This window comes from Ambystoma mexicanum, chromosome 3p (assembly GCF_040938575.1).
Source record: "Ambystoma mexicanum isolate Mex_15411 chromosome 3p, UKY_AmexF1_1, whole genome shotgun sequence".
Classification (NCBI taxonomy): domain Eukaryota; kingdom Metazoa; phylum Chordata; class Amphibia; order Caudata; family Ambystomatidae; genus Ambystoma; species Ambystoma mexicanum.
The window spans coordinates 777,178,594-777,202,038 of record NC_090925.1 but is presented as its reverse complement, the minus strand read 5'-3'; the positions used below and the strand labels follow the sequence as shown (position 1 = coordinate 777,202,038).

The 23,445-nt window shown below is 44.8% G+C and overlaps 1 protein-coding gene across 5 annotated transcripts in view; it reads right to left on the bottom strand.

The window, feature by feature from the left end:
* The window catches only part of TEP1 (telomerase associated protein 1), a 2,409,067-nt gene that overhangs the window by 2,289,336 nt on the left and 96,286 nt on the right, over positions 1-23,445 (bottom strand). For all 5 annotated transcript variants that reach the window (XM_069651741.1, XM_069651744.1, XM_069651746.1 and 2 more), the window contains exon 4: positions 5,330-5,464. In XM_069651741.1, coding sequence (XP_069507842.1) covers positions 5,330-5,464 — 135 coding nt within the window. The remainder of the gene's footprint in view (positions 1-5,329; positions 5,465-23,445) is intronic.

The following is a 23,445-nucleotide window of genomic DNA, read 5'->3' as shown; positions in this document are numbered from 1 at the left end:
AAGGTGCTTGCTGCTCCTATTGGAGAAACATGGTTCTGTCCTAACTTGGCGGAACAGGTGGCCGAATGCATGTTTAATTGTTTGGTGTGTAAACACTATACTGCAGGTCATACATTAAGGGTAGTGAGAGGAGCCATTCCTCGCCCAGTCGGTCCATTCCAACAACTACACGTTCACTATGTCGACATGATCCAAATCTGCCAAGGGTACTGCTACATGATAGGGGTTGTGTGTCCATTCTCCCGTTGGAGGTCGGCCCTTGTTCTCATCCTGATGCCATTAGAGTGGCAACATTCCAGGCCCGGGAGATATTCCCACAATGGGAAATGTGTGAGGTCCTTCAGTCTGACAATGGCCCTCACTTCGCCAATTAGATGCTCCAGCATATCACAACCTTGCTAGGAATCCAACACAAATTCTCATGTGCCTACCACCCACAAGCAAACAGTGTGTGTGAACTCCTCAATGGTTTGCTGAAAGAAGCTATAACCAAAACTAAAAAGAGTTTGAACAAAAGCTGGCTGCATTTCCTCCACCTGGCCCTGTTCGCACTGTGCAGTCCGACTACCATTTAACCCCACATGAAGTGGTGACAGGACGGCGCATGCAACTTCCCTGGCTCCTCCCACTAGAGCAATAAGGGATGCTGAGAATGTGGCTAACGTATTAGTCAGGAAATGTATGAGTGTACGACTTCCTTGATTGCTAGTACCTCTTATTTCTCACCAGCTGCAAAGACACCAGGAGAGGCTTGAAGCCGGAAAAGAAGGCAACAGCGTGGACAGTTACAAGGACTTACTTAAGCAACCCCCAGTGTATTCAAGAGACCAGTTTCTCCTGAGGAATTTTTCCTGCAGGTGGGATGCGCCAAGGTTCACAGGCCCCCACACCGTAGACGCAATAACAGAGAGCTGTAAAACTGATTGGGAAGAACGTTTGAAATCACCTCTGTGACATCAAGCCCTACAAAGCAGTGGCCTCACCTGGCTCTGACATCGCCAACGATCCTCAGCAAGAAGAGCAGAGGAATAATTCGGAATCGGCAATGCTGAGCAGAGGACACCCAATGGTTACTCGCTCGTGGGCAGCAGAGTTAGAGCAAGGTCTTCCTACACATCCAGAGTAAGGGTACACTGTCTGTTATTTTTCTTTCAGCACACATTCATCGTGAAAGTGTGAATGTTTTTATTTTGTTTCTTCCATGCTTCCGACTATCCCCAATCTGATACCTTTCAAGGCCAATTTGTCCAATGTAGTAGAAGATCCAACATGTTTCAAGCAGACCATCCTAATGTGCATTTCCATGTCTTCATAGCATACCTGGCTCAAGTTTACCCACAACCAGAAAGAGCCTTGCAGTCCTCAGAGACCCTAGAATTAAAGCTATGTGGGAATAGCTACTCATTTTTGCTATGACAGACTACAGGGTCTACAGGGCTCGATCTTATATAACACTAATATTTTACCACTCGTTTTCGTGCATTTCAGGCGGGCAACTGATATTTTCAAGCTGCACCAGGATCCAAGCAGCACAGGTAATGTAAATGGTTATTAAATAAGTGCTCATCTTGTCTTGTCTCTTATTTCCAAGTGGTGTTTTTGCTTTTCTTTTTTGGCAAAAATCCCTTGTATCTAGTGCTACCACTGTATCCTCTACTAACATCCACCTAACTCCAACAGGTGAAACAACCAAGTCAGGTGGTCAAGGGAGCACTGTAAGCACAGTAAGGAGAGGTAAGCGCAGTGCTGATACAGACATGGGAGGGGTGGACCTATATCTCGCTGACAATGCTCGAGTGTCTAACAATATTTGGTACAAGCACATGACCAAAATAGGTAACGAAACCACTGCTGAGAGCTGCTGTCGGCTCACTAATCCCCTATGCCATGAGTGCCTCCAGAACGTTTATAGCAACTGATATACCAGCAGCAAGAGCACAATGAATTATGTACCCATGCATGGTTACTACCCAAGGGAGATTACAAGTAAAAACAGCAGCATTGAGATGTATGTCCAAGGCAATGTTCTCATATGAAGACAGTTATATGAAGACTCTTGACATGATGAACAATTACTGGTAATTAGACCAGGCTATCCAATACATAACTGATGGCCCATAGAAAGAAGAAACAAAAATAAATAATGCTGAAAGAATTACCATGCCCAAAGAGGGGGGCGGGTGGGTGGGTCAAGGAAATAGGAGAACTAGGATGTTGGGAAAGATTACTGATGCTTGTGTATGGCCAAGTATACACAAGAGGGAGGGACTCGTAGGAAGCAAAGCACACGCCCTAGTACAAGCACCAGTAAACACAGTAAAAGGAGAAAACGACAAGTGTCTGAAAGAATGGGATGCGAGCACCAAGCTGCTCACCTGGCTAGATAATGAAGCTGGACCAATGCCCATAATACAACTGAAGAAAACAACATTATGTTACCAGAATGACAGTGCAGTAATGGTTGGAGATGACACAGAGTGTATGTACACAGAAAAGCATCCAGCAATGAAGGTTGGCATAGCAGTATTAATGGACCACTATTGGGCGTGTGGATCCAAGGCATACGAGAAGCTGCCTGGCAGACGAACTGAAGGTACTAATAGGAGCACGAATACTAGTACTAGTGGGACAGTGTGTAGTGAAGATCTGCATCACACAATGTCACAAAACCACTGAGAAGACAATATGGATGAAGGTGTTAGTAGATGTGAACATGGAAGAAGAAAAAGACAAGATAGTAGAAGAAAGAAATAACCTTAGAGCAAGGATAAAGGAATGTCCACTATTCCTGACTGAGATGATAACATTTGATAATCCATTCGACAATAACAGAGGGAGACTAGCTATATGACCTGGAGTTTCGATGACCATGCAAATTACTATGGACATCTTGGAGGATTAACAAAGGTATGGATACCAAAAGCAAGAGTGACGAAGTATGGAGGTTTGGTCGACATGTCGACCAGAGGGGAAACTGAAGTGAGGGTCCCTGGAAAGCCCCTCCTCGACCCCATGAACATGACGGCCTGAAGAGTCAAAAACACACAAAGTCACTCACTGTTCGAACAGGCCCCAAGAGAACCAGTGACTGACACACATGCAGATAGATATTCTCTCAGAAAGCCATTTATCCTGTAAATGTCTTTATAGATACAGGTGCTTCAACAGTGGTCGTGGACCAAATGTCTCGATGGACGACGTTGACTAATGCTGAGAAACCACTGTGCGGACGTCATTAGTGACACCATGACATAGCCACATTAGTCATGAAGTACACTCGCAACAATGCACAATGTTACACAAACACACACTCGTATAGACGAAGAACATGCTTACACAGTTCTGTAGATAGAGGAAAGATACATATACATACTGTCAAAAGCTTTCATTATTTTTCTCATTAGCCAAAAGCAGAAATGCTGAACACAAGGCAACAAAGAAATGCAGAGCAAGCTTGCTTTTGGTAAGCAACCCTATGGAATTACAGGATCACATAAGGAGCCTGACAGGACAAATACGACTAACCTATAGGAAACCTAACATGATAAATGTGTGCAGAAATCATAGTATAAGTTTAACAAGGATCACATAAGGCCACAAGCTAAAGGACAAGAGACGATGGAAAGCAGAACCAGGCTGCACAGAACAGAAAGGCCAGGGCTCACAACCAAGTTCAGAGACATTTGGCACATTCCAAACCTAAAACAACAAGGGGCCCATCTGCAGATAAAACAGAATTCTCAAAAATGGCATACCACAAGAGCTCAATTTTTGTGGTCCTCAACCACGTGATGCGGCCAAGCTAGACAATGGTTATTCACCTGTGATGGGAAGGCAAACAGTTTTCAGCACCACAGACATGAAGTGAAACATGGACAAGTTAACAACATTGCAACATGGAGAGCACTATCACAGGCAAAAGTGGTACTGCTAACATATACATTAGGAACACATTGTGCACCTCTTCAAGGGGATGAGAATCACTGAGTGCTGAGAACAGAGCTGGGACACAGGCCTGAGGAGACCAGTTCCAGCCAATCAGGGGACAGAAATCCAGGGGTAGATGAAAGAGGGCAAGGGCCAATGGTAATCTTGCGACCCTGCAATAATGTAATAGATAGTTTCTTGGGGAAGGGGCAGGCCAGCCACCTGACACGAGAGGGCCAATCAACCCTGATCCATAGGGGTAATCTATAATGTATACCACTACGCTTACCCAACTAGAAAGTGGGATAGGTTTTTCTGGGAAGGGCCCATGTTGTGACGACACTCTGCAACAAAAAGGCTTGACACGGGTTCGGGAGCGGTGACTCTGGAGATGTTTCAATGTCCTGTATGATCCCTGTAGGTTTTTTGTAATAAAAGTCTAACTTGTCCTTGGCTGAGTCCTCTGTTTGTTCTGGGGAAAGGGTTGTTGGGCACTTGGAGCTGAACAGGTGAGCTTGTAGTAACCCCAGACCTCTCACATACCAGACCTCACCAACATGAGATTGGAATCAGAATTTCTCACATCTTGGTAAATTATCATAGTTAGTAAAATGGCATATACTTTTCATAGACCGCACACATATTTGATGGAATTCCCAGATCTAAGGGTCCGTGAATTAATCTTGAGACTACGGACCAATCTATTATCGGCCCTTTCAATTACGGGCTCTTGATTTGGCATCCCCTTACATAATCATTACTGTAGAATCTGTAAGACATGCCATCTTTTGGAAACTCCGAGGCATGTATTAACAAGATATAAACAACTGGGGAATATTTATATGTGCAATCTCAGAGAATTTGTCACAGATCTGAATAATATTAAGAGCAAGAGATTCTTGTTTTATTGTCTTATTGTCTTAATTCCGGTTTCAAATTGTGTACACATTGCTTTATGTTGTATATGGAATATTGTTGAGAAGCTGTTGATACCTGAATAGAGTTAAATATTTTATTCAGATTGCAAAATATTTTATTTTATTTGTTAAATGTCATTATGTGACCATGTATTTAATTTTGTACATGCCTATATGTGAAAAGTTCCTGATGAACTAGACACATTAAATAAAAAACATATAGTACAAACAATGACAGGATCTCTGAAGGAGACAACATTAAGCAGCCATGACCTGGCAAATTACTGATGACATTTCCCATTAGCCACGATACACTCTGCCAGTCAAGGAATGAACCATCAGCAAGGATGTATCAGCAACCAGGACTTACCTATGGTCACATTGAACTGCCCCAGCAGCCAAGACGCATAGCAGAGAGCAAGGAAACATTGGATCACTGTTCTTGCATATAGAGGCTGCTTTTCTTTCCTTAAGTCCCTTCTCACCTTTAAAATGAACTCTGGATCCAGATCCACAATCTCCTTGCAGATTTCTTCAAGTGCCTTCCGTGTGGGGTCATTGCAGTTGCTGAAGTTCGGCCCATCCACTAATGAGCAGCAGACAGCATTGAGCAACTTCATCTAGAAAAGATGGCAAGCACAGTCATTGCACCAGAAACTAATCTGCATCATCAATGCTTAAAATTGAACTCTTCACGTTTTCTAATTTTTAAGCATGGGATCATTACATAAACCCACCCCACCATTGCATAATAATCTGAGAGAATTCTCATGCTGGAGAATTGTTGGTGCAGATGCCCAACTTGTCTTTCAACATCATGGGATCCTACTATGCCTCCATGCTATATTCTCAACAGAGAGAATCCCAATGGTTTGTAGTTGTTCTGAGCATGTGAATGTTGGATATATATGACAAATATTACGTACCTGTAATCGTCTGATGCTTGTATCTGCTTAGATGCACATGCTTTGCATAACATTTGACATTTAGTGGTTGGTGCAGAGTATTACATGACTGGTTTTCAAAATCAAAAAGGGACCTCGGCAGGGTTCATTTGTAATACTATCCCTTCTATGTGACGTGTACTGTACCCATGCTCTTTCACACCTCAAAGTCCTCAGATTATTTTGATTCTGAACAGAGGATGCATGAAGTGTGTATTCAAGTACAAGATAAAAATAAAGAAAGGTGTAAGATGCGTATATACCTGCTAATCCTAAATATGTGAGGAAGGGTGGGCGCATTTGTGAATCTAACCATATACAAGCATCAGAAAGATGATTGCAGGTATGTAATATTTGTCTTTCAATTACGGGCTGCTGGTTGTCCGAGGGTGTGGGTGGAGGAGTGTCCCTTGGTTCTGATATAACATGTTGTTAGGGCTGGCCAGTTTCCATGGTGGGCAAAGAAACATTTTAAGCAGATGGGAATACCACATCTGACGTGCTCACATTAGAGCGACTAGGATCATTGTCAAGTGTTCCTAATGCATCTTATGGATTACTCTGTTGAGGAGTGGGGTTGGAGGAAAATCATACCCAAATATCCCTGCCCAACTGATGCAGTGCGTTCCTCTTCCAGGGAAACATGGAGGCATAGATGTGGCATTTTGCGTTTTCTTCTGTGAAAAACAAAACCAGATCCATGTCTAGCAGTCCCCATTGTGCAAAAATGCTGTTCGCAATGTCTGTATATAGCTGCCGCTCTTGTTCTGAAGGAAGGTATGTATTTCTGCAAGGCAGTTGTGTTACCCTGGAACGTGTTGCGCCACAAGGTAAATGTTCCTCTGGAGATTCCATCTCCAGATTTTCTGTGCTAGTCTGGACAGATTTAGTGAATGTGTTCCGCCTTGTCTGTGGATGTAAAACATGGTGGTTGTGCTGTCCTTGAGAACGAGTACAGTCTTTCCTGTCAAGTGATTTCGAACGGCTTGTAGTGCTTTAAACACTGCCATCAACTGTAGGGCGTTGATATGCTTTTTGGTCAATGTTTGTGTCCACATGCAGAGTGCCGTCTAGTGGACTTAATGAGCTCCCCAGCCTGAAAGTGACAAGTTTGTTGTTATTGTGGCCTGTGTTGGAGGAGTGACAAAAGATTTCCCACTTTCTAGGTTGTCTTTTGTCCAACAATTAATTGCTGACACCAGTTTGCAAAACAACCACTAAATCTCCCCACTCTGCTTGCACTTGAGCCCATTGTTTAGCTAGTCATTGTTGTGTTAGACGCATGCACAACCTTGCATGTGTCACACACAATATGCATGAAGTCATCATACCAAGAAGACACATCACTCTCCTGACAGTTATCTGGCAGCCAGCTGTATAACAAAGGACCTCATGGAGTATGTTTTCAACCCTTTGGAGGGGAAGACTAGGGTGTCTTCTGTAATAATTGCCCCTAGCAATCGTTTGACTTGGCTGGGGGCTAGTCTTGATTTTTTTGTTGTTGATGGAAACCCTAGTTGAAACAGGAGGTTTATTCATTATTGTGTGTGCTGCTGACACATCTGGGGTGTATCTCCCATTATGAACCAGTCGTCCAGATAAGGGTACACTGGAATTGATTGCCTGTGCAGGTGAGCCACCACTACCACTGGTACTTTTGTGGAGACCCAAGGAGCTGATGCAATCCCAAAGGGTAGTACTTTGAACTGGTAGTGTGTGTCTCCCACCTTGAGCCGTAGGTACTTTCTGTGAGCTGGGAACATTGAAATATGAAAGTATGAATATTTAAAATCTAGTGTTGCCATGTAGTCTCCACTCTTTTGAAGAGGATTAACCTCTGAATTTCAGAGGTTTGACATATGTATTTGCAGGTCTTAGATCTAACATTGGGCATTTGTCTCGTCTTTCTTTGGAACAAGGAAGTGCACAGAATAAATAATGTTTACCTGTGATGAGGGGGGGGCATTTCTAAGGCTCCTTTTTGTAGTAAAGATTCTACTTCTGCCTGGAGTATCTGCTTGTGTTCCAGAGACATTGTCCTATATCTTGGAGGATGATTGTGCAGTCTTTTGAGGAGCTCTATGCAATATGACATGGGAGGGGACCTGTATCTATGAGTCGTTTCTTAGAGGGGACAGCCTAACCCCTAGTGGACCGGCTTCTACCCCTACTACGCCCTCGCCATAAGTCCCTCTTTGTATAAAACGCTTGTTGGCAATTTGATCTAAAGTCTTGAGTGTCTCATGTTCTTTTTTAGCTGTTTCAAGAGCTTCACTGACTGCCTTGCCATACAGGTCATTGTCTTCTATGGGCATATTAATGAGAGTGGCATGTGTCTCGAGTTTGAAACCAGAGTTCCTAAGTCATGCATGGCGTTTAAGGAGTGTTCCCTTGGCTACCACTCAACCCTATTGTGTCAGCAGCATCAAGGCAATTTTTTATAATGGCATTAACCGTTTGTTTGCCCTCAGTTAAAGTCTTAAGGATCTGCGATCGCAAAGGCTCTAGCACCGCACTAACCCTTTCTTCTACCTAATCCCTCTGGGATCTGTTGAAGCTGGCTGTAGGGTTGCGTTATTGGAAATACAAGTTTGGTATGCCGCAGATGATGCAAACCCGAGTACATACATCTTTTTGCTCTCTATCAGGTGGTGCTTCCGAGGTAGCCAGGGGAGTATTCTCCCTTGTGCAGGTGGTTGTAACTACTACGGTGGTTGTAAATACTAGGGAATCAAGTTTAAGGAGACCCTTAATAAAGAAAGGGTCTGTTGGGGCAGGTTTAATCGCTTCTCGATGTACAGGTTTATGGCTCTATTTAGAGCAGCAGTAACAGTTAAGGTAGAAAAAGTCTTCTGACGGATTGCAGAAGAGGGATGTATTGCCCTACCTGTTATTTTGCACTGAGGATATTAGCTACAAATTGTCTGTATCCTCCACCGACTTCTGTGTGCCTATTTTGACAGCTGGTCATCAATGGGCGAGTTTGAAACTGGCTCTTGTGTGACATTTGGGGATGGTATATAATAATCATCTGGGTCATCAAGATTTGTGCCAGGGTCGGCTGTAAGAAGACGTCATCCTCTTTGTCTACATCTAACTAAATTACAGACTCTTCATAGAGGTCAGTTTGTTGTATTCTGCAAACTTTAGCTGGAAGCTCCCCCTCCCCCTTCGAAATGTGCTTAATAGGGTGTTTGTTTAAAAGAATCTACGAAAGATTTCAACTTGTCTGTTATGCTTTCTCTAGTCCAGGGACCACGAGACAGAGTATCTTGTAGGGGGGAAACAATTTCCTCCTATTGAGATAAATTAGATTTTCTTTGGAGTGCCCCAGACAATGGAGAGGTAGCTCCTGTGTACCCTGACTCTTGTGTACTAATGTCCATTGAAATAGACTGTTTCTGCGTCTGTGCCTGCGGTAGGGGTTTCTGTGGGGATATTGGGCATGGAATCACTGCTGCTCAGCTTGTGTTTTGGGATATGCGTGAAGGACGAGCAACGGACGCAGATGTCTTCTGAGGCGCTGAGTCGTCTGCTTGAGTGTGAGGTTCCGCAGCCGATTTGCCACTTTTTCGGCAGGTTCGCCGACCATGTGCTGAGGGTGTAAGATGATTATGTTTCTGTGCCTTGTGGGAAGCCACCCTCTCTGTGCATTTAGTGTGTGTGCTCTTGTCGCTAGAGGAGCCCTCCATATAGGGCGGGAGGCCTGCCTTTCACAGCTGTGGACTAGCACTGGGGAGTCTTTTGTCTCTCGTTTGGATGTCTCTGTCATCACTTAAGGCTCTGTCTTGTTCAGCATCAGGTATTCCAATGATGCATCAGGATGCATCGCGTAGGTTGCCCAGCACTTCGACCATTGGCCTTTAAGGGTTTTCGGCCTGCACCGAGTTGCCTGTTGATCCTGAGTGAGTCTGTGGTTACACACGTTGTGCGTGTCCTTCCAGGGAAACTTTCTTTTGCAAGAGGGGCAACATTTAAATGGAGTCTTCTCCATGATATGTGCCGGAAGACAGCGAGATGGAAGGTTTAAAGGGTAATGTGAATGGAGGCATTCTCTAAATAAGAATGTAAAATGGTATCGCCCCACTGTGTAGGGCAAAGCATGAAGGTAGGCCGAAGAAGTTTGGGGATGTCCGGACGGCTTTCAACTCTGCTGAGCTCCATTGTATGTGTTGAACAAGGGCTTCAAAGCTAGTGATGAGCAAGCAATAACTAATAGCGTGGAACTCTGTGAAATGAAATCAACATGATGGCCGAAAACCAATCCAAGGACCTCGACGTGTTTAGGGCCATGGGTACAGTACTTGTTACAGTAGGTATAGTATTACAAACATGCCCTGTAGATGCCCCTTTTCGAGTTGGAAAACAAGTCATGTAATACGTTGCATCAATCACTAGATGTCGGCCTATGTAAAGCATGTGATTGTAAGCAGATTCATAAGCCTCAGAAATATACACACACACACATATAATACATTACTCACCGTAATCGTATTTCTGATGCTTGTATATGCTTAGATTCACATGCTGTGCATAGTCCGAAATCTAGTGGAAGCTGCGGAGTATTACAGTTATTGTTTTCGAAACTCGAAAATGGATGTCGACAGGGCGTGCCAGTATTACTATCCCTAGTGCGACGTCCCCTGTACCCATGATCCCTCACGCATCGAGGTCCCTGAGATTATTTTTTCTGACATGAGGTAGCACGAGGTGTAGCGCGAGTACAACTATATCCAAGCAGATACTATTAGACAAGCTCATAAGCATCCATGCGCCTTTATTATTTATTTTGCATTTTTAAAGCGCTCACACAGCCCGTGGGCATCGAGGCGCTGTTACAGGATTTGTTTTTTTTTTAGTTGCGCAATTGTTTTTTTTTTTTAAATCTTAGTTGCGTATTTATAACGTGCTTAAATACCCAGAGGTTTTTAAGCGCGGACCCGGGGATCGAACCTGTGTTGCTTTAGGTCGTCTTGCTTCCAAGGCGAGCACGTTGCCGCTGAGCTATCCTCCCGGGATAGCTTCCTCCCCTCTGCGAGGGGAGGAAGGGTGGGTTGCATGTGAATCTAAGCAGATACAAGCATCAGAAATACGATTACGGTGAGTAATGGATCCCCCCTGAGGCTTGTGGAATCTGCTTAGATCACATGCTGCGCATAGGTTAGGAAGCAGTGGAAGAAGGAGGTGGGATGTGAGAAGGTTCATGAGCGAATAAGTGTCTTAGAACCGCTTGTCCCACTTGTGTATCTGTCTTGCAATGGGTGCCAATGCAGTAGTGCTGAGTGAAAGTATGTATGGAGCTCCATGTAGCAGCTTTGCAAATACTGTCTAAAGAAACTTTTGCAATGAAAGCCAGCGTGGCTCCAGTACCTCTTCTAGAGTGGGCCCTGGCCGTGAAAGGCAGTGTCTTATTTGAAAGAGAGTAGCACAGTTGGATACATCTGACTATCCATCTTGAGATGGCGTTTTTAGAGACGCGATCTCCTGCTCTGCCTGGCGCTATGGAGACAAAAAGCTGGTCTGTTTTTCTTAGCGGTCTGGTCTTGTCTACATAGTGGAGGACCGCCCTCCTCACGTCTAGTATGTGGAGTTTTACCTCAGCTGAGCTTTTGGGTTCTTGGAAAAAGAGCCAGTAGCTCAGTAGACTGGTTAACATGGAATTTTGAAATAAACTTAGGTGAAAACCTAGGGTGAGTCCGTAGAACCAGTTTGTCCTTATGTATAGTAAAGAAAGGATCCTGCACTGACAGAGCTTGGATTTCACTGACCCTTCTTATTGAAGTGATAGCTACTAAGAAGGCAGTTTTATAAGTCAAATGTTTGAGACTAGATTTGTGCATGGGCTCGAAGGGAGGCCCCATGAGTTTAGTAAGTACCACATTAAGGTCCCAACCTGGTGGTGGGTTAGAAATTGGAGGGTGGAGTCTCTTTACCCCTTCCATAAATGCTTTAACCACTGGTACTTTCCACCATGACACCTTGTTATGGGAAGTGGTGTAGGCTGATGAAGCTGCCAGGTGTACTTTAAGTGAGTTAAACACTAGACCTGCGTCCAATAAGTGGAGCATATAGGTGACAACATTAGTAGGAGTACAATCAACTGGGTTGATTTGTTTGTTCTGGCACCAAATAACGAATTGTTTCCATTTGTCATAGTAACAGTGTCTTGTGTTAGGTTTTCTTGATTCTTTCAAGATATCCATACATCTTTGGGGTAAATTGAGATGTCCGAACTCTATGACTTCAGGAGCCATGCTGCCAAGTTCATTGAGTTGGGCTGAGGATGCACCGTTAGCCCCTCGTGCTGGGAGAGCAGGTTGTACCGGCACAGGAGTTTGATGGGGCTGCACACTGCCAGTATGCATAGGTGTGGATATCATGGTTGCCTCGCCCACATAGGAGCAACTAGGATGAGCGTCATTGGTTCCTTGTGGATCTTGTTCACCAGTTTCCTCATCAGAGGGGTTGGTGGAAAAGCATAGGCAAACATCCCTGACCAGTTCATCCATAGAGTGTTCCCCTTGGAGCCTGGCTGGGGAAACCTGGACGCGAAGTCTAGGCATTGACGATTTTCGCTTGTGGCGAATAGGTCTATAGTTGGAGAACCCCAACGGGAAAAGAGGTGTTCTACCACCTCTTCGTGTAGACGCCACTCGTGTTCTTCTGGCAGGGGGTCTCTGCTCAGTGAGTCTGCTAGAGCGTTGAGTTCCCCTGGAACATGTTGAGATGCTAGGAACATCTTCCGTTTGAGTGCCCATCTCCAGATTTTCTGTGCAAGTCTGGATAGATTTGGAGATCGTGTCCCCCCTTGTTTGTTGATATAAAACATTGCTGTGGTGCTGTCTGTTAGGATCTGCACCGACAGACCTGTTAAATGGGGTTTGAATGCTTGTAGGGCTTTGAACACTGCTAGAAGTTCCAGCACATTGATGTGGTTCTGCGCCGTAGAGTGACCACAGACCCTGAGCTGTCTGGTGAAATTAGTGTGCACTCGACCCTGCTATTGAGGCATCTGTTGTGACCACTGCTTGCACCTGCGGATAGTAGAAGGGATTCCGCTTGGTCAGATTCTCTCTCGTCCACCAGTGAAGGTTTTGTACTAGTGTTGGCGAAACGACCACTAGATCGTCCCACTGACCGCTTGCCTGAGCCCATTGTTTCGCAAACCACTCTTGTATGGGACGCATAAATGCAAGATGCCATCATTCCTATTAAACGCATTGCTTTGCGTACCCTTATCTGGCGGCCGGCCTGATAATGTGGTATTTGCAGTAACAAGTTCTTTACTCCTTCCTCGGAGGGAAAGACTAACCCTTCCTCTGTGTTTAGAATAGCTCCTAAGAACTGTTTTGAGGTGCTGGGCACCAGGCTTGATTTTTTATCGTTGATCGAGAAGCCCAATTGAAAGAGGAGGTTGATTGTTGCTTGAATGTTTTGTCTGCAAATCAGAGGCGATTCCCCCGTTATGAGCCAGTCGTCCAAGTACATGCCACCACCGCCAGTACCTTGGTGAATACCCTTAGAACCGAGGCTATTCCGAAGGGCAGCACCTTGAATTGGTAGTGCTGGTTCGCCATCTTGAAACGCAAGAACCCACTGTGCGCTGGAAACATTGGAATATGAAAATAGGCATCTTTCATATCCAGTGTTGCCATGTAATCCCCTTTTTTAGCAGTGGATTACTTCTTGTAGCGTGGTCATGTGGAATTTCTGTGGCTTGACATAGTTGTTTGCGGGCCTTAAATCTAATACAGGGCGCATTGTTAAATCTTTTTTGGGTACACAGAAGTAAGTTGAATAAAATACCCTTGTTTACCTGGTTGCTTGGGACCACTTCTATGGTGTCCTTTAATAGAAACGCTGTAATTCCGTTGATGTTCTTCTCAGTGTACATTTTGTCTCAGGGGTGATTGCGAGGTCTTTGAAGAAGTTCTACACAGTAGCACCCTGCTACCGTTGACAGCGCCCATCTGTCTGATGTAATACCCTCCCATGCGTGGGTGAAGTTGGAAATTCGTCCTCCTACTGGAGATGCATGGGAGGGTACCTGGAGCGGAACGTCACTTGCTCTGAGGTGGCATGCCACATCGAGCTTGGCCTCTGCCCCGAGTACCACAACCTCTTCTTTGTTTCCTCGTGGAAAGCCTTGAAAAGATTGTCCTTCGTTATTACCATAGGGACTCTGGCCCTGGTTGTATCCAGATCCCCTTTGAGAACTTTGTCCTCCAAAACGTCGAAAATTGCTGTTGCCCCTCTGCCCCGTGGGTTTGTTCGTGAGCTGGCCTAAAGACTTAAGTGTCTCGTATTCGTCTTTAGCAGTTTTTAATGCGTCTTCTACCGCCTTTCCAAAGAGCACATCTTTTTCCACCGGCATATTAAGGTGGCTTGAGTTTCCAGCCTGAAGCCTGATTGGCAAAGCCATGCGTGTCTCTTAATGATAGTGCCTTCCGCGATGATTCTACCTGCATTGTCTGCTGCGTCAAAGTTTGACTTTAGGAGACAGGTAGACACCACTCTACCGTCTGCTGCCACCTGGGGTAATTGGGACTTAAGTGGCTCAGGTGCGGAAGAAAGTAATGCGGAAACCTCGTCCTACTTGTGGCAGTTGAAGCTTGCCAGCAGTATAGCATTATTTGCGATGCGAGTTTGGTAGGCTGCGGAAGAGGCTACTTTCCTTCCCATTGCGTAAATCTTTTTGCTCTCCTTCTCTGGAGGAGCCTTCGGAGGAAGCAAGGGGAGTGCCTGCTCTCTTTTGTGTGGTGGTAACCACGAGGGAGGCCGGTTTTAACTGTCCTCTTATGTAGAGGGGGTCGGAAGGTGCCGGTGTGAAAACATTTTATATACGCGGGTTAACGGCCAGTGTAAGGTTGGGTGCTTCCAGAGAAGGTTGGATTCTTCACTGTATAGACTTTAATATTGGGATAAATTCTCCTACAGTCTTTTTATCTCCCAACAATTGCTCAGCGAAGTCCCTGTCTTCTACCACCTCTTGGGTATCTATGCGGAAGTGTTCTGCTGCTTTAGTAAGAACTTTGTTGAGTTGGGGTTGGTTGTCTATGGGAAAGTCTACTACTGGAGGATCCTGATTAATGGGTGAATCTAAGGAGTAAATGTCGGCCTCCTGGTCTGGGTCTTCATCGTCCCCCTCATAGAACTCTTCTAAGTCCTCATCTATAAGTAGATGATCAGATGTATCAATAAACAAAACATCCTCCTGTTCTTCTTCTGGGTCATACATATCTAACTCTCTGCCCTGAGTTGGGACATCAGTGCAAACCTTTTTTGACGGTGGTTGAGACACAGGGATTTGGGAGCCAGAGGGGGCTGAGGTGGGTGGGGTGGTCTGGAGGCTTAAAAGCTCACTAGGGTGCTTTTCAAAGAAATTCCCAATAAGAGACATCCTATGCATAACTCTGTCAATGTCTTCTGCAGACCAATCTTTCGAGCTTGGAATTATAGTTTCGGGCTTGGGGGTCGGGAAGACCCATGTCTTCATTGGAGGGTGGAATAGGCTTAAGCCTAGGGTCTTTAGGTCTCCCCTTGGATAAATCCTCTGTATGGGAGGTTTTTGAATGTGTCTTATGGTGTGTGTCCCAGATGAGAGTGAAACTGACTTATTTGGGCTATCTGAAGAAGAACATCGAATTTCAGGTGTGGGGGTCAAAGTTTCGTCTGCAGACGAATGACCCTCTGAGGTTGTTATTCGCGAAGCAACCTTGCTGTCTTTCGACGTCTTCGTTTTGTTATGCAGCGATCTGGATCTAGATTAGCCAGAGGACCGGGATTCAGTCGACCGCTCACGGGGTGCAGAGCGTTGTCGAGTACTTGATTCCTCTATTGAGTGCCGACTAGGGGTTGTGTGTTTTGTGGTTTCTCTAAGTGGAGCGCTACCGCCACCGGGTGTGGTCCCCACAAAATGGCCGCCGGCCTGTCCTACAGGCTACCGCTTGGGTAGCTACCGCTACTCCAGTGCCCTCGCCGTCCAAAAGTCCGGCATTGCTGCCATTACTGAAGGCTCCTTCCGCGTCCATGGCCTGTTGCTTGGCGTGGTGGACCCAGCATTTACTGGAACGGTCTTTCAACGTCTTAGGCTTTAAGAGCCTACAGGCTCGACAAGACGTATCGACGCGATCTCTCGCAAGGCAAAGGTTGCACACAAGACATTTGTCTACTCAGGGGAACTTACGGTTGCACTTAGGGCAACACTTAAATCGGGCGTTTTCCATAATACTGGGTAAAGGTGATGGCAGCCGGGAGAACAAAGTGTAGGAAGCAGAGAATATGCATTCTACAAATGGCTTCCTAACAATAGCCTCTCCCCTCTCTCCCTACTGTCTGGGCACTGAGGCCCGGGGCGGCCTTCCAAGGCCGTTCGGCTCGTCGCGATGATATTCGACGGTAGTCTTCTTTCTGAAGAAATACGTAGAAATACGAAGTCAAAGAAAGGACAGAAAGAGAAACTATCTTAACAAAGATAATGGCTAATTTGCTAAAAGGAACTCTGCTATATGTGTCCGTCTAGCATGGCGGAAAAAAACAATCTGAGGGACCTCGACGTGTGAGGGATCATGGGTACAGGGGACGTCACACTAGGGATAGTATTACTGGCACGCCCTGTCGACGTCCATTTTCGAGTTTCGAAAACAACTGTAATACTCTGCAGCTTCCACTAGATGTCGGACTATGCACAGCATGTGATCTAAACAGATTCCACAAGCCTCAGAAATATATATATATATTTGTAGTTTTACCTTACAGGCAAAAGTTCGAGCTGCACTCTCCACAGCGAACAACCAATAAAAATGGATCTGGATCCACACCACTGTAGTCAAAAATATTCTTTCTTTATTTGTTCAACCAGGGAAAATCATAATGTCACCGAAATCGGTTCATGAATAAAAGACCAAAATACAGAGGTCCTCCCAAAGTGTAGCAATAATATTGCTGAGACGTTCACGCGTTCCGCGGCCAACTCGGCGCTTGCTCACAACAGTTGGTCTCATTTTCAACAACACATTTAAAACATGGGGGAGAAACAGAAAAGAAGAAGGTTTCAGTGCGGAGTAAAAAGAGGACTAATTTAACCTGTTTGCTACGAAACCTATTCACATTTCGGCCATCTTTGTCTAGTGTGCTTTTCAATTGAAAATGCAATGGGGTAGGTGTCAATAACGTTATTTGTTGGTCATACACCTACAATTTCACGGACCACATGACTGCCACAAGTGCAAAGTGTAGCACCCATGTGGCTCAATACCATAGGGGAATGTGAAGCTTCTTCTGACCTGCAGTATTTGTGTCTGGCAACACATCTGCATTCATTGTTGGCATGCAGTGCATAACGTAGATAGCAGCAAAACATTCTACAATGCGAGAGCGCAAAATTGTCCGGTCGTCATTTGTAAAGTGCATAATGCATTTTCATTCAATCACCCAATGCTTCAATTTTTGATCCATAGTATTGCCCATGCTCCGACTACAAACCATGTTTTCTTGTCCTCAAGAAGTGTGCCCCAATTCCCATTTCTGGATTGAACCATTGTTGAGCCACTTGGTGAGAAATTCAAATGATCTTAAAAGCATACATAAAGTGTCTTGTTAAAGTGCCTAGTGCTGCACCAGCATATTCTAATGAGTCCAAAGTGCCAAGTTCAATAGCAACATGTTCACATCAATCTAAAGTGCATAGTGCAAATCATCATCATCAGAAACTCTGATAAGGCTCACTAAATGCATCCACAGTAGTATAGGCAACAATTAATATGTAAAACAAACCCCCTGTTAAAATATTCTATCTGCACACCTTTGGTGGTGGCTAGATCTCCAAACCTGGGTTGCATTTCATTCTCGTACTACCTCATCACTTATCAACTGCTCAAACGTTGGGTCATAGTGCATAGGTCTTACATCAGTCTTGTAGACGTGTAGTATCCTAATCCGCACCTTATTCTGTCTCTCTATATTAAGAATTTTGTTCAATTACTTCATTGACAAAAGTGCAATAGAAACAAGCACCAATAACCCACTTAAAATCTTGAATAAAACATTGAGAGAAAATTGATTATTAAAAATTCATCATTAAAAGTTAAATATGATCCCAGATTCTGAATTAAAAGGACGGGAAGCTAGAACCGTGCAATGGAAAAACACAATCTCAACCACTCCACAAATAACACAGATGATTTCTCCTTGCCACTATTTATCTAAATGACACTGTTTTATGGAGACTATTGGTGTTTTCTAGCATCCCAAAAAATGTGTACAGCTCTTCATCTATGCTGTGCCCATTAGGTTGTTTGCTTTCAAAGTCAAGGATGCAACGGGTTTCTTTCTGTCTTAGTAGCTTCTCTTTGTCGCCTCTCCTCGGGCCCATTTCTATTTTGTATATGCCAAAGAATTTGAAACTGTCTATATTGTTATTATGACATTCAGAAACATGTTTTGCCATTGGGTAATTCGCATCATTGTGAAGAATCACTCGCACATGCTGTTGTATGCAGATTTTCAATTTATACTTCGTGCTGCCAATATACCATTTCTGGCACGCACAAGTGAGGGCATATACCACATGATCAGTTTCACAGGTAATCCATTGTGGAATCTCAACTTTGTGTCCTATCACCGGATGTATGAATGCTCCACAGTTGGCCGCATACTTATAGATGTTACAACGTGTGCATTTGTAAAAGCCCTTCTTTTTCATAGTCAGCCAGTTTGTTTGTGTTTTTTCTTCTTCTTTGGACATGAAGCTTTGGACCAGAATATCTTTGAAAGATCTATTTCTCCTAAAATGTTACGTTCACCTGGACCCCACAGGGGTGTCGATCGGACCCGGACAGCTGCGGTCTCCGTCAACGTGATGCGTAGTGCAGAGATGACTGTCTGGACTGGCCCGCCTAGTCTTGTCTGCTGGACCCGAAGAAGTATTTTCCTGCAAATGGAGACAGGGATTAGCCACCTGTGGGTTTTAGTGATGGCCTCCCAACTGTTCTCGCTCTCCCCCACTAATCACCTCCGATATCCCCTTAGTAACCTCACCTTATGTTTGTAAAAGATGAGCTCTCCATCCTGCATGTCTTGCAGGGGCCCTTAGATACCAGTTACTTCACTGGTTTGAAGGTGTTGGGAGAGTTCCGGTAAGCAATGACTCTGAAGTCCCAGGCGGGATTGATAAGTATCAAGTTCAAAGAGTTCAATGTGTCCGATGTTCACTCTTGCCCCCTTCCTTCCTTAAGTTGCAACTGAGTTCGTGAGAAGAAGGTCCCGTAGCTGCTGCTGGCGTTCAGGTAAGAGTCTGTGTTACCCAACGCTGTCCGGTAACTATCGCATGCGTTAATGTGTTGTTTTTCTCCCTTTTTACAGATGCGGCATATGAAGATATGGAGAATACCACCGCCGGTGGTAAATCAGGTAAGTCTATGGTGGTAAGAGATATTTGTTGATTCCCTTGGCTCACCTTGTTATTCTTGTGCCCCTAGGTGCTGGAGTACGGCGAAGAAATGATGGACAGTGCCGGATCGAAAGATGCTGTGAGAACTGGTGAGGATGGCGCCGTGCTGGAGCTGGCAAAGTGACGCTTGCAGGACTGATGTACTTTCCAGGTCCTTTTCTTCCTCTTTATTGTAGGAGCTCCGGATTCGAGGCGGGCGTGGCAGAAGACTAGATGCTGGCTGCAGGCACGCAGGCGTGGCAGAAGACTGGATGCTGGCTGCAGGCACGGTGAGAGTCATGCTGCTGGATGCAGAATAACACGAAGCATGTGCTGCTGTTCGGGCGTTGTTTAAATAGCCTCCAAAGTAGTCCCAGGAAAGAAGTTCCCCAGGACCACACCGAGTAAAAAATAGTCCCTGTAGTAAAATAGTCCCATCCAGGCCTCACGTTGGCTTGGATTTATTTGCAGCATGGTCTGCATGAGGTAATTAATGTCTATGAGCCTGGCGCTTATGGCGCCAGGACTGATTTTTATTATGAGCCTGGTGCCTACGGCGCCAGGACTGAACCCAGACAGCCCCTAGCTTGGGCTGCTGGAGTTTTTGTAAATGTCTGGATGCCTGCTCCGGGACTGATGGGCTTGATCCGGATGCCCGGGGGTAGGCATCATGACATAAAACTTATTGTAGGGTTGCTTTTAAGGCTGTTGGCTAGGTCAGAATCTGCTAATAAAATGTTCCAATGTTTTTGCAGAATGGGTCTAATGGTCTTGGCCTGGCTATCAAACGTGAGGATAAACCGTGTGCTGCTGCTTTCTACCTTTTTCTGCTTTTTCTTTCTTGCGACAACCAGCCAGCAGACTCTGTCTCTCTAATAGTCTTGCATTTAGAAATGCCCTTTCGATAACTCTTTTTGGATACATCTGTCGATGAAAACCTGCGGCTGTAATTTTGCTCTCTTGATCATACGATTCTAAGGTGGTATTATACCTTCTTAGCCTCACAAATTCACCGTAGGGGACACTCAAGATCAAATTTTTGGGGTGTCAACTGAGCGCATGTAGTGGTGTATTGGAGCCAATGTTTTTCCTGTGCAGTTTGCAGGTTATCTTTTCGTTTATGATTCTGATATTCACATCAAGGAAGGTAATTAGTGTCCAACTGTGAGTTTCAGTAAATCTTAGGTTTTTAGAGTTACAATTCAACTTTTTAACATACTCCAGCCAGCCCTTTTCAGTCCCCTTCCAGATAATGAATAGATCGTCAATGTATCTAAGCCATAGCACTACATTCTGTGGTTATTCCTGATTTGTATCCGACCATACCTCTAGTTCTTCCAATGCACCCATCATAAGGTTGGCATAAGGGGGCACAAACGTCATGCCCATCGCGTTCTCCTGTACCCGTTTAAAATACTCATCATTAAAGAGGAAAATATTGTTAGTTAAGCATAGGTCGATCATTTCCATCACCATTCTGGTGTGCTCGAGGTAATTCAGCGATTTGGTTTTAAGATAATGTAGACGTGCTTTTTTACCATCCTTATGTCCGATGGATGTGTACAAGGAGACGACATCCATTGTCGCCATCAAATATTCTGTTTCCCACGGAATGACTTCTATTCTGCACAAAAAGTCTGTAGTGTCTTTTATATAGGAAGGAAGTACAGAAACGAAGGGAAACAATACCTCATCTATATATTTTGACATATTTTCCAATGCCGAGCCTGTGAGACAGACACCGGGTTTCCCAGGCGGTTTCTTCAGATTCTTATGAACTTTAGGTAAAAAGTATATGGTGGGTGTTATAGCATGACCTATCAACAAAAATGTGGAAGTCTCTTCTGATACGATGCCCTTTTGTTTCCATTTCTCAAGAAATGATTTCACCACTTGTTCGAATTCTTTCATGGGGTTGGCTTTTAACCTGGTACAGCAGTTTCTATCATTAAGTTGTTTGTACGCTTCCTTAATGTATTCATTTAGGTTGAGTAGAACTATGTTCCGCCCCTTGTCTGAGGGTTTTATTACACAGTTCTTTAGCTCTTGGAGTTCTTTCAGAGCTTGTCTCTCATTAAAAGTCATATTGTCTTTGAGTATTTGGTTCTTAAGTTTTTTTGTGAAACATTTTAACTCCTCTATCACCAGACTTTGAAAAACCTCAATGTTGCCCCCAGCATTTGTAGTTGGGTTGAATCTGGAGTTTGATTTCAGACTCCTTTTAGCCCTCCAATCTGTGCCAATTACACTTCTGTAAGATTAATGGGCTCAGTTTTTCCTTCCATATCTATACCTTTTTCAAGTTCCATAAGATCTGATAGTATGTCCAAATCTCTTATTGCAATTTCTATTCTTCCTGTTTGTGCTTCCTTTTTCCGTTGGTGCCAAGTATTAGTTGCATAGAATTTCTTTAGGCGGACCTTTCGGATGAAATTATCCAGATCTATCCTAGTCTGCACATAGTCATTTTTGGCATTGGGGCAGAAATTAAGACCCAAGCTCAATATTTTGTGTTGGTTAGTGGTTAAAGTGTGATCTGACAAATATATGATCTTAAAGCTGCCCTCATTTTGTTCATTTGACCCACTCATTTGCCAGAGCGCAGAGATCTGGCCAGGATATTGTTCAGGGAGCCTCCTGCCCCTTTTTCCCCTCCTCGTTTGTTTCGGCCGCCTCTCCCTCAGCCCCGATTTGCATTTCCACCTCTTTTGTTTGTTCTTTGTGCCGTCTTGGCGCAGCAAGCGCATTTCGTCTTAAAAATGTAAACAAATGCGTCGTTCTTCGGTGTCGCTCCCAGTTAAATCTGATTCTGATAATGAGGAAGTTTCACTAGTGCTTGCTGTTATTGCTTCGGTAGTCGGGGATGGTTTGTTGAGGGATGATTTGTCACAAGTTTCTCTCCTTCTCACCTGTTTCTCCTTACTTGTGACCTTCTTGGAAGTGGCTTCCTTCTTTCGTACTGTCCAAGACTTGTATAGGTCTGGGCGCGGGTCTTCGGATTCCAGAGTGAGTGCTTGGTTGCCCTTCGCTAGGAAGCGTTCAGTATCCAGGACGTGGAACCAGGAGGGAGATAGAGTCCAGGCTCAAAAGGAAACGAAGCGTCGGGGGACCGAGCACAAGATTAATCCAGGAATGAACCACGTAAGGAGGAAAGGAAGGAAATGAACAGGTACCAGGAATAGGAAGGCGGAAAAAACAAGGAATCAAAAAAGAGCACGGAGCGCACTGCGACAACACACGTCTAACTACTCCAAGCAGTAGCGTTGAGATGCGCGGCGCCGCGTGGGCGTGGCTGTTTTCTAGGAAGTCAAACGTAACGTGCAAGGGCTGGTGTCCAGTGTTTCGAAACCGTCGGCCATATTGGGAGGATCACGGAGTTCATACCGTGGTGCATCATGGACCATGAAGTCCAAAATGGACGAATTTGGCGGTTCATGACAGTATGCCTCCTCCTAAACCCTGCACCACCGGGTTTGCCTGGGTGGATCCGATGATACCTTTGTATTAAACGGGGGGCATTCATGTTTGACACAGGTTCCCAAGTGCACTCGCTGGGTGGATATCCTTTCCATTCAACCAGATACTGGAGTTGACCACGTCTGTATCTGGAATCACAAATCCTGGAGACCTCGAATTCAAGTTGATTATTGATGATTACTGGAGTGGGTCTGGGAGCAGTACGGGTGGATTGTACAAATGGTTTTAATCCTTTTCCAGGACTCTGGAAGTTGGAGTCGGTAGGCCACTGGATTAATGATTTCCTTTATGGAGAAGGGTCCATAATACTTGGGGGGCCAGTTTATTTGGTTGCAGATGTTGAGGAAGAAGTTTCGAAGACAGCCAAACCCTATCTCCCACTGCGTAAGAAGGGCTTGGTCTTCTTTTGGTGTCTGCATATCGTTTGACATCTTTCCTGGCCTTTTCCAGTCGTTCCTTGGCGTCTTTGTGTACGTTGACCAGTGTTTCAATCCAGGAATCAACTGTAGGGACTGGGGTAGGATGTGGAAAAACAGATGGTAGAACTGAAGGATGAAATCCCTGACTACAAAAGAATGGACTGGTCTTGATGGCTGAATGATCCGAATTGTTGTAAGCGAATTCAGCTACAGGAATCAAAAGTGACCAATCACCCTGGACTTTGGTGGCGAAACAACAAAGGTACTGCTCTAGGGTCTGGTTGACTCGTTCAGTTGCTCCATTGGTTTGTGGATGGTATCCTGAGGACAAC